Genomic DNA, 12,500 nt, shown 5'->3' with positions numbered 1-12,500 from the left:
ATTATTATTATTATTATTATTATTATTATTATTATTATTATTATTAAAATATTAATATGAATAACACTAGTTATTCTGGGACCCTAAACTGAGTCTGAGAGGAGTGATTCCCCATGACATCTGATGTGTGCCAATGGGTGTTAATAATAATATTAATATTAATAACAATAGTTATTCTGGGACCCTAAGCTGAGTCTGAGAGAGGAGTGGTTCCCCGTGACATCTGATGTGTTAATATCAATATTAATATTAATAGTTATTCTGGGACCCTAAGCTGAGTCTGAGAGAGGAGTGAATCCCCGTGACATCTGATGTGTACCAATGGGTGTTAATAATAATATTAATAGTAATAACAATAGTTATTCTGGGACCCTAAGCTGAGTCTGAGAGAGGAGTGATTCCCTGGGACATCTGATGTGTACCAATGGGTGTTAATAATAATATTAATATTAATAGTTATTCTGGGACCCTAAGCTGAGTCTGAGAGAGGAGTGAATCCCCATGACATCTGATGTGTACCAATGGGTGTAAATAATAATATTAATATTAATAACAATAGTTTTTCTGGGACCCTAAGCTGAGTCTGAGAGAGGGGTGAATCCCCATGACATCTGATGTGTGCCAATGGGTGTTAATAATAATATTAATATTAATAGTTATTCTGGGACCCTAAGCTGAGTCTGAGAGAGGGGTGAATCCCCATGACATCTGATGTGTGCCAATGGGTGTTAATAATAATATTAATATTAATAACAATAGTTATTCTGGGACCCTAAGCTGAGTCTGAGAGAGGAGGGATTCCCCATGACATCTGATGTGATATTATTAATATTAATATTAATAGTTATTCTGGGATCCAATTGGTGTTAAGCCCTCTCAATGCCGGCAATGGTCCGAAAATTTTTGTTTTTTTCGTGAGACAAAAATTCTATTTTTTTGGAAACGGGGGCAAATATGAAACTTATACAAAACGAATGAAACCAAACAAAACAGACCGCAATCCCATACAAGTGCACACCACTATTGCCAAACTAAAACTCCTCTAATCTCATCGCATTGAGCCGTGGCATTTATTACACAGTATATCCTTCCAAAGTCAGTTGTATGTTTCACGTTCTTCGGCCACAAGAGAGAAGCCGAGAGCGAGTTTCCGACAGCAAACCTTCCCGGAAAGATTCCTCTGCGGAAGGCATTTCTTCTCACGTCGGATCCTATCTCGGCATTCCGATCTCGGCCTTTGGAGAGGAAAGCAGGCGAGCCGTAACTTGCAAAAATAGATTTTGATTGCCGTGCCATTTTGATGCCTTGCTGCCTCTCCACGGGAAGACAAATATGCAAGACTTCCTTGGTCTCATTGGAACTTGAAGACCTTACGATAAGCTGAGTTTTTCAGCCCTTATTTATGAGCTGAAAAAGCCTCTGTAATGAAGTATGAAATTTGGTTTACAGATGTTATGTTTAATTGTGTGTTTATGTTTAAAAGGGTAAGTATTATAGTTATTACATGAAGGGAGTAGCCAGCCATCTCAGAGTTCTGAGCCTGGTTGCCATAGGAAAGTAGCTGCTTCTGTAGGAATGTAACTATTTCGAAGCTAGCAAGAAAGGGGTGGAGCTAGCTGGATGAAAAAGGAGGGAATGTTTTGAAGAGAGTTCAGTCTGCGATCTGAGAGTCACAGGGAAAGACTGGTTCCAGGTTTAGGGAAAACAGGGAAGTTAAAATCTCAGTCTGTGATCGGAGGAATCACAGGGAAAGACTGGTTCTGAGGTGGTTAGAACGAGGGAAGTTCAAATGTTAGTCTGTGATCTGAGGGTCACAGGGAAAGACTGGTTCTAGGTTTAGGGAAACCAGAGAAGTTAAAATTTCAGTCTGTGATCGGAGGAATCACAGGGAAAGACTGGTTCTGAGGTGGTTAGAACTAGGGAAGTTCAAATGTTAGTCTGTGATCTGAGGTTCACAGGGAAAGACTGGTTCCAGGTTTAGGGAAACCAGAGAAGTTAAAATTTCAGTCTGTGATCGGAGGAATCACAGGGAAAGACTGGTTCTGAGGTGGTTAGAACCAGGGAAGTTCAAATGTCAGTCTGTGATCTGAGAGTCACAGGGAAAGACTGGTTCCAGGTTTAGGGAAACCAGTGAAGTTAAAATCTCAGTCTGTGATTGTAGGAATCACAGGGAAAGACTGGTTCTGAGGTGGTTAGAACCAGGGAAGTTCAAATGTCAGTCTGTGATCTGAGAGTCACAGGGAAAGACTGGTTCCAGGTTTAGGGAAACCAGTGAAGTTAAAATCTCAGTCTGTGATTGGAGGAATCACAGGGAAAGACTGGTTCTGAGGTGGTTAGAACTAGGGAAGTTCAAATGTTAGTCTGTGATCTGAGGGTTACAGGGAAAGACTGGTTCCAGGTTTAGGGAAACCAGGAAAGTTAAAATCTCAGTCTGTGGTCAGAGGAATCACAGAGGAAGACTGGTTCTGAGGTGGTTAGAACCAGGGAAGTTCAAATGTCAGTCTGTGATCTGAGAGTCACAGGGAAGAGACTGGTTCCAAGTTAGGGAAACCAGGGAAGCTCAGATCTCTAATTGTGTCATTGTCGGGTTCTCTTCTCCCAGTTGTGCTGTGGGTCCGTCTTCCAAAGAAAAGCACCAAGACACACGCGGGTAGATTCCAACAGGTTTTTATTGTACCGAATGCCAGAATCTTCTTTTGGCCCACTTATATAGGGGCTCCCACATACCAGAGGGTAATTGATGTTTTATGGCCGGCCTGCTTTATGGCTGGCATCTGTTCCTTGTCAGCCAACCAGAGATGTCAAGGATTGGAGATCCTGACAGTCATGTTTAGCTAGTCAAGTGACTTGTTTGGGTTTATTTGTAGAGTGGTAAGGGGAAGCAATCCTAATTAGATCCAAAGTGATCAGTTGATAGCATTGGTTGTAAGAGAAGAAAAAGGTTTGAACTGCTCAAGGGAAGGAGAAAGTCTTTTGAAAGTGGATTCATCATATGCTATTATTGCAACTGTAGAAGAAAGTGTACCTCTAAGTGAGAAACTACATTGAAACCACTAAGCTCTGTGCCTGAATAAACTTGTTATTGTTCTTTTAATGTCCAAGCCTTTGTCGCATATATTCTAAACCAAGTTACGCTACTGTCTAAAGTGAAGAAGAAGAAAGAAAGAAAAAGTAAAAGGTCTCCTCCCTGAGTCTTTGGTGGTCGCGCATTGCTGAAATAGGAGGCACCTCCTTGCCAATTGGTGATTGCCACGTTGCAAACTGGTGGCAGTGGTGGGATAAAAAAGATTCCCCCTGCCTGAAAGAACCTCAGTCGTTATTAGCTCTTTGCAGCCTCCCTCGGCACCATGTTGCTTGCAACATGTGATCTATTTCTCTCTTCTCCTCCCTTATCAGTGTGTTTTCTTTTGCAAAGCCTCCCTTGCTCTCAACCAAGGGAATGTTTTGAAAAGGGAAAGAAGCCCTTGCAAGGCGGGAAGAAGAATATATATATATACCCATTAATCTTATAGAAGCATTTTCCCTTGAAATATTTATTAATCTCTGCTACAGATACATAGGCATTTCCCCCTGCAAGTCTTTGCAATCCCTATTTACCTTTATATTTATAGCTATCTAATTTTATATATGAATTTCCCTTCATATGTTTGCAAATCCTATATACATATAGATATCTAGAGATTTCAATGTACCAGTACATCTGTATCTATGTGTATACATTATTTTATATATGAATTTTTGCCTCATATGTTTGCAAATCCTATATACATATAGATATCTAGAGATTTCAATGTACCAGTACATCTGTATCTATGTGTATACATTATTTTATATATGAATTTTTGCCTCATATGTTTGCAAGTCTTTGCAAATCCTATACAGATAGAATTATCTCTATATAGAGAGATGTGAATATAGGGCTTGCAAATATTGTAGGGGAAATTTACACACACACATAGAGATTTCTAGATAGATATAAACATAAATATATGGGGCTTGCAAATATTGCTGGAGGGAAATGTGCATATAGAGAGAGAGGATTTGCAAATCTTTCAGGGGAAAATGCATATGTGAAATTAGTATATATAATTATAAATTTTAAAATGTTTTTAAATTGTTGATTTTAGCCGGTTCTTGTAAGCCGCTCTGAGCCCTAGGGGAGTGGCGGCATATAAGTTTGAAAAATAAATAAATAAATAAATAAAAATAGATCTATATCTAGCTCCACATTGTTTATATAGGCATTGAATGTTTGCCTGTTACTATGTTGGAAGCCAGCCTGAGTCCCCATGGGGAGATAGGGCAGGGTACAAATGACGTTTATTATTATTATTATTATTATTATTATTATTATTATTATTATTATTATATGTTGTTAATACCATATTTTGTTGACCCTACTTTTCAACTTACAGAGCTCGTTTACTGTTTTTCTATGAAATACAGTAAATATTCAAAAACCTTTAACCTACTGATATAATTTCATTGTGATCTATTTTCATTTTGAAATTGACCTGTAGACAAGAATTCTGTTCTTTCCACAGATATATAAACCCACTTGCCTAGATTCCAACAGACCTCACAAGCTCCAAATTTCTCTGCCATAGATGTGGGTGAAACGTCAGGAGAGAATGCTCCCGGAAGATGGCCAGACAGCCCGGAAAACTCACAGCAGCCCCACTGGGCATCTACATCGGTCTTTGGGGATGAAAGAGGAGGCTTACCATGGGGAGACCCTCGTTCGCCATGTCTCCGGATCCGATGTGCGTCAAATGGACAAAATTCATGGGCTCCCCGATCATGCTCCGGTCGATGCGCCGCCTTTTCTTCTTCTGGATGGGAAAGAAGATCAAGAAGAGAGAAGGACTGAGTGACAGCTGGGGCGGGGGGTCTCAGGATGGTATGATGTCACTAAATAATAATAATAATAATAATAATTATTATTATTATTATTATTATTATTATTATTATTATTATTATTATTATAGTGTCCGACATGTGATCCAATACAACAGCCAGCAAAGTGTCTGCTGTGGATTCATTTTGTTGTGTTTCAAATAATAATAATAATAATAAGAAGAAGAAACTCCTCAAAGCACAGCAGACAAAAAAACCAGTACAAGAAAACCGCACTACCAACTAGAGCTGACAGCTGGCACAACAAAACATTCCATGGAAAGTTCCTTGACAAAATTGAAGGAAAAGCTGAGAAGGAGAAGACCTGGCTCTGGCTCACGAATGGGACCCTGAAGAAGGAGACAGAAGGCCTGATCCTTGCAGCCCAGGAGCAAGACATCAGAACAAATGCAATCAAGGCCAAGATCGAAAAATCAGCTGATGACCCAAGTGCAGACTGTGCAAGGAAACCGACGAAACCATGGATCATCTCCTCAGCTGCTGTAAGAAAATCGCACAGACAGACTACAAACAGAGGCACAACTATGTGGCCCAAATGATTCATTGGAACTTATGCCTCAAGTACCACCTGCCAGCAGCAAAGAACTGGTGGGATCACAAACCTGCAAAAGTATTGGAAAATGAGCACACAAAGATACGGTGGGACTTCCGAATCCAGACTGACAAAGTTCTGGAACACAACACACCAGACATCACAGTTGTGGAGAAGAAAAAGGTTTGGATCATTGATGTTGCCATCCCAGGTGACAGTCGCATTGACGAAAAACAACAGGAAAAACTCAGCCGCTCTCAGGACCTCAAGATTGAACTGCAAAGACTCTGGCAGAAACCAGTGCAGGTGGTCCCCGTGGTGATGGGCACACTGGGTGCCGTGCCAAAAGATCTCAGACGGCATTTGGAAACAATAGACATTGACAAAATCACCATCTGCCAACTGCAAAAGGCCACCCTACTGGGATCTGTGCTCATCATCTGAAAATACATCACACAGTCCTAGACACTTGGGAAGTGTTCGACTTGTGATTTTGTGATATGAAATCCAGCATATCTATCTTGTTTGCTGTGTCATACAATAATAATAATAATAATAATAATAATAATAATAATAATAATAGCCAAGTATTTACCAATACCGATGGGTGCCACTTAACTGAGAATCTAGTGCATCATCATCATCATCATCATCATCATCATCATCATCATCATCATCATCATCAATAATAATATTGATAATAATAATAATAATAATAATAGCCATCATCCAAAAATACATCACACAGTCCTAGACACTTGGGAAGTGTTCGACTTGTGATTTTGTGATATGAAATCCAGCATATCTATCTTGTTTGCTGTGTCATACAATAATAATAATAATAATAATAATAATAATAATAATAATAATAATAATAGCCAAGTATTTACCAATACCGATGGGTGCCACTTAACTGAGAATCTAGTGCATTATTATTATTATTATTATTATTATTATTATTATCATCATCATCAATAATAATATTGATGATGATGATAATAATAATAATAATAATAATAATAATAATAATAATAATAGCCATCATCCAAAAATACATCACACAGTCCTAGACGCTTGGGAAGTGTTCGACTTGTGATTTTGTGATATGAAATCCAACATGTCTATCTTGTTTGCTGTGTCATACAATAATAATAATAATAATAATAATAATAATAATAATAATAATACATAACATAGTCCTAGACACTTGGGAAGTATTCGACTTGTGATTTTGTGATAGGAGATCCAGCATGTCTATCTTGTTTGCTGTGTCATAAAATAACAATAATAATAATAATAGTTAATTGTCATAACTATTATATTTATTATTAATAATAATAATAGTTAATAATAATAATGAATATAATAGTTATGACAATAATGTGCTGCAATGGCTGACAGGTCGGCGGTTCGAATCCGGGGAGAGTGGGTGAGCTCCCTCTGTCAGCTCCAGCTTTCCATGAGAGGACATGAGAAAAGCCTCCCACAAGGATGGTAAAACAGCTGGGCATCTCCTGGGCAACGTCCTTGCAGACGGCCAATTCTCTTGCACCAAGTTGCTCCTGACACGAAAAAAGTATGAATACATAATAATAAACAACTATAAAGGTCATACTACTAATGTGAATAATAATGGGAATAATAATGATAATGTTGATTATGATACTGGGTTCTACCCCGACTTGTGGCATTAATGTGACCACCGTTTTGGGGACTCACCGGCTGGGGCTTTTCCACGACGCAGCAGCCCAGCTTGTGCCAGAAATCGCTCATGCTCTCAGCGGCTTCCAGCTTTCCTCCGCTCTTGGATGGACCCTCCGCAAAAGGGTCTCGGAGCCTAAATGATGGGTCTTTCGGCCGTGGGATTGGCGACACGGGGCGGTCCGGCTGGCGTCCGAAACCTTCCAAGACGGAGAAAAAGGATGCAAGATTAAGGGGGTCTTGAGTAGACCATAAACGGAACATGAGGCGACAGTGTGATGCTGCAGCAAAAACGGCCAACACAATCCTAGGCTGCATCCATAAGTCTAATGTGCAGGTGGAGGAAAGTAATACAGCCATGGCTTGACAATAGTAATGCGCACACACACACAAACACACACATATATATCTTGATGATAGTAATATATATGGTTGAACATGAGCCAAGGGTGTAATGCAGCAGCAGAAAAGGCCTATGCAATCCTAAGCTGCATCCATAGGAGTCTAGTGTACAGATGGAGGAAAGTAATATAGCCATGGCTTGACAATAGTAATGCACACACACACACACACACACACACACACACACATATATATCTTGATGATAGTAATATATATGGTTGAACATGAGCCAAGGGTGTAATGCAGCAGCAGAAAAGGCCTATGCAATCCTAAGCTGCATCCATAGGAGTCTAGTGTACAGATGGAGGAAAGTAATATAGCCATGGCTTGACAATAGTAATGCACACACATATATATATCTTGATGATAGTAATATATATGGTTGAACATGAGCCAAGGGTGTGATGCAGCAGCAGAAAAGGCCTATGCGATCCTAAGCTGCATCCATACAGATGGAGGAAAGTAATATAGCCATGGCTTGATGATAGTTTTATAGATAGATAGATAGATAGATAGATAGATAGATAATAGTAGTATATATGGTTGAATATGAGCCAAGGATGTGATGCGGCAGCGAAAAAGGCTAATGTGATCCTAAGCTGCATCCTTAGGTCTAGTGAACAGATAGAGGAAAGTAATACAGCCATGGCTTGACAATAGTAACATACACACACACACTCATATATATATCATATATATCTTGATGATAGTAATATATATGGCTGAACATGAGCCAAAGGGGTGACGCGGCAGCAGAAAAGGCCAATGCAATCCCAGGCTGCAATCTTAGGTCTAGTGAACAGATAGAGGAAAGTAATATAGCCACTATATATGGTAGTAATATATATGACTGAACATGAGCCAAAGGTGTGATGCGGCAGCAAAAAAGGCCAATGTGATCCTAGGCTGCATCCTTAGGTCTAGTGAACTGGTAGAAGAAAGTAATATAGCCATGATTTGACTATATATATATATATATATATATATATATATATATATATATAAATGGCTGAACATGAGCCAAAAGTGTGATGCGGCAGCAAAAAAGGCCGACACGATCTTAGGCTGCATCCATAAGTCTAATGTGCAGGTGGAATAAAGTAATATAGCCATGGCTTGACACACACACACACACACACACACACACACACACACACATATATGGTAGTAATATATATGACTGAACATGAGCTAAAGGTGTGATGTGGCAGCGAAAAAGGCCAATGTGATCCTAGGCTGCATCCGTAAGTCTAATGTGCAGGTGGAGAAAAGTAATATAGCCATGACTTGACATATATATATATATATATATATATATATATATATATATAAATGGTAGTAATATATATGGCTGAATATGAGCCAAAGGTGTGATGCGGCAGCAAAAAAGGCCAACACGATCTTAGGCTGCATCCATAAGTCTAATGTGCAGGTGGAGGAAAGTAATATAGCCATGGCTTGACATATACATATATATAAATGGTAGTAATATATATGGATGAACATGAGCCAAAGGTGTGATGCGGCAGCGAAAAAGGCCAACGTGATCCTAGACTGCATCCTTAGGTCTAGTGTCCAGACGGAGGAAAGTAATATAGCCATGACTTGGTGATAGTAACATATATGGTTAAACATGAGCCAAGGGTGTAATGCAGCAGCAGAAAAAGCCAATGTGATCCTAGGCTGCATCAGTAGGTCTAGTTTCCAGAGAGAGGAAAGTAATACAGCCATGGCTTGATGATAATAATATATATCGCTGAACATGAGCCAAAGGTGTGACGTGGCAGCAAAAAAAGCCAATGCAATCCTAAGCTGCATCCTTAGGTCTAGTGTGCAGATGGAGGAAAGCATGAGCCAAAGGTGTGATGCGGCAGCAGAAAAGGCCAACACGATCTTAGGTTGCATCCATAAGTCTAGTTTCCAGATGGAGAAAAGTAATATACCCATGGCTTGGTGATAGTAATATATATGGCTGAACATGAGCCACGGGTGTGATGTGGCAGCGAAAAAAGCCAATGCGATCCTAGGCTGCATCCATAAGTCTAGTTTCCAGATGGAAGCAAGTAATACAGCCATGGCTTGACAATAGTAATATATATGGTTGAACATCAGCCAAGGGTGTGATGCGGCAGCAAGAAAGGCCAATGTGATCCTAGGCTGCATTCCTGTATGGCAGAATAGGGTTGGACTAGATGGCCTTTTGGGATCCCTTCCAAATAGGATTCGGAGGCTGGATGGCCATCTGTTGGGATGGATTTAATGGTGTCTATGGCAGAAAGGGGTTGGACTAGATGGCCTTTTGGGATCCCTTCCAAATAGGATTCAGAGGGTGAATGGGCATCTGTCGGGATGGTTTTGATGAAGCCTTTATGGCAGAAGAAGGTTGAACTAGATGGCCTTTTGAGACTCCTTCCAAATGGGATTCGGAGGCTGGATGACCATCTGTCGGGATGGATTTGATGGTGCCTTTATTGCAGAAAAGGGTTGGACTAGATGGACTTTTGGGATCCCTTCCAAATAGGATTCAAAGGCTGGATGGCCATCTGTTGGGATGGATTTAATGGTGCCTTAATGGCAGAAGGGGGTTGGACTAGATGGCCTTTGGGTGCCCCTTCCACCTCTAGGCTTCTCTGCCTCCGTCTCTGACTCACAAGTTCTTGCAACATTTCCTTCTGAGTGACGTTCCTCAAGGGAGGCCTTTGAGACAACAGGAAGCCCTGCGTTTCCATAGAACCAGAACAAATGGGGAAATGGTTTGCAAACATTTTTAAGTCAAGGCAGCAGCCTGGGTCCCTCCAGTCAAGACTTGAACCCGCCACCCGGGCGTGTTGTGCAGGGCTGGGCTTGTGCTTCTTGCTGGGACCTGCCCTCCCGCCTTCCTTTTGCTAACCAACAGCAGAATATATGCATCTGCTTTTTTAAAATTGCAGAGTTCGGTTTGCTGGGTGCTTGAGAATGCAACACCCATTATTCCCATGACCTAGTATTGTATTGGCCTTATTGGCTGCAGCATCACAGTATTGTTTTTGTATACAGTATATTGTATTGGCCTTATTAGCTGCAGCATCACAGTATTGTTTTTGTATACAGTATATTGTATTGGCCTTATTAGCTGCAGCATCACAGTATTGTTTTTGTATACAGTATATTGTATTGGCCTTATTAGCTGCAGCATCACCGTATCTTTTTTGGATACAATATATATTGTATTGGCCTTATTAGCTGCAGCATCACCGTATCTTTTTTGGATACAATATATATTGTATCGGCCTTATTAGCTGCAGCATCACCGTATCTTTTTTGGATACAATATATATTGTATTGGCCTTATTAGCTGCAACATCACAGTATCTTTTTTGGATACAGAATATTGTATTTACCTTATTTGCTCAGCATCATAGTATCATTTTTGGATACAATATATATTGTATTGGCCTTATTGGCTGCAACATCGCAGTATCGTTTTGGGATACAGTATATTGGCTGCAACATGACATCATTGTCTTTGCATACAGTATATCATATTGGCCTTATTAGCTGCAGCACCACAGTATCATTTTTGGATAGGGTATATCGCATTGACCTTATTGGCTGCAGCATGACAGCCTCGCCTTTGGATATAGTATATTGTATTAGCCTTATTGGCTGCAGCATGACAGCATAGTCTTTGCATACAGTATATTGCATTGGCCTTTTTAGCTGCAGCATCACAGCATCCTTTTTGGATAGGGTATATCGTATTGGCCTTATTTGCTGCAGCATCACAGTATTGTCTGAATAAAGGCTATTACATTGACCTTATTGGCTGCAGCATCACAACATAATTTTTGGATACAGTATATTATATTAACCTTATTTGCTGCAGCATCACAGTATTGTCTGAATACAGGCTATTGCTTTGGCCTTATTGGCTGCAGCATCACAACATCATTTTTTGATACGGTGTTTTTTCACCTATTGTGTATATTTTATTATTGGTTTTCGTTTTTGTCCTTTGATGTTTTATATTTTATCATTGCTTGTATTTTGATTTTGCTGTAAGCCGCCCTGAGTCCCCTTCGGGGGACATGGAGGCGGGATATAAATAAACTTCTTCTTCTTCTTCTTCTTCTTCTTCTTCTTCTTCTTCTTCTTCTTCTTCTTCTTCTTATTATTATTATTATTATTATTATTATATTGACCTTATTTGCTGCAGCATCACAGTATTGTCTGAATACAGGCTATTGCATTGGCCTTATTGGCTGCAGCATCACCGTATCATTTTTGGATACAGTATATTGTATTTACCTTATTTGCTGCAGCATCACCGTATCATTTTTGGATACAGTATATTGTATTTACCTTATTTGCTGCAGCATCACCGTATCATTTTTGGATACAGTATATTGCATTGGCTTTATTGGCTGCAACATGACATCATTGTCTTTGCTTACAGTATATCATATTGGCCTTATTAGCTGCAGCACCACAGTATCATTTTTGGATAAGGTATATCATATTGGCCTTATTTGCTGCAGCATGACAGCCTCGCCTTTGGATATAGTATATTGTATTAGCCTTATTGGCTGCAGCATCACAGCATCGGTTTTGGATACAATACATTATATTGGCCTTATTTGCTGAAGCATCACAGCATTGTCTGAATACAGGCTATTGCATTGGCCTTATTGGCTGCAGCATCACAACATCATTTTTGGATACAGTATATTATATTGGCCTTATTGGCTGCAGCATCACAACATCATTTTTGGATACAGTATATTATATTGGCCTTATTTGCTGCAGCATCACAGCGCCGTCTTTGGAGTCAGTATATTGTATTAGCCTTATTGGCTGCAGCATGACAGTACTGTTGTCTTGATATAAGCTAGTATTGTATTGGTATTGTTCTCCGCAGCATCACAGCATTGGCTCATGTTGTTTAAGTTGCTTTTTCAGCCGCGGGAGG

At 39.8% G+C, this 12,500-nt stretch overlaps 1 protein-coding gene across 3 annotated transcripts in view; it reads right to left on the bottom strand.

The window, feature by feature from the left end:
- cdc42se1 (CDC42 small effector 1) overlaps positions 1-12,500 on the bottom strand; it is a 24,833-nt gene that overhangs the window by 4,620 nt on the left and 7,713 nt on the right. For all 3 annotated transcript variants that reach the window (XM_062965335.1, XM_062965333.1, XM_062965334.1), the window contains exons 2-3: positions 7,169-7,350; positions 4,725-4,832 (exon numbers count right to left, since the gene is read on the bottom strand). In XM_062965335.1, coding sequence (XP_062821405.1) covers positions 4,725-4,832; positions 7,169-7,222 — 162 coding nt within the window. In that variant the 5' untranslated portion in view covers positions 7,223-7,350. The remainder of the gene's footprint in view (positions 1-4,724; positions 4,833-7,168; positions 7,351-12,500) is intronic.

This window comes from Anolis carolinensis, unplaced genomic scaffold (assembly GCF_035594765.1).
Source record: "Anolis carolinensis isolate JA03-04 unplaced genomic scaffold, rAnoCar3.1.pri scaffold_14, whole genome shotgun sequence".
Classification (NCBI taxonomy): Eukaryota; Metazoa; Chordata; class Lepidosauria; order Squamata; family Dactyloidae; genus Anolis; species Anolis carolinensis.
This window is presented reverse-complemented; position numbering and strand designations above follow the sequence as displayed.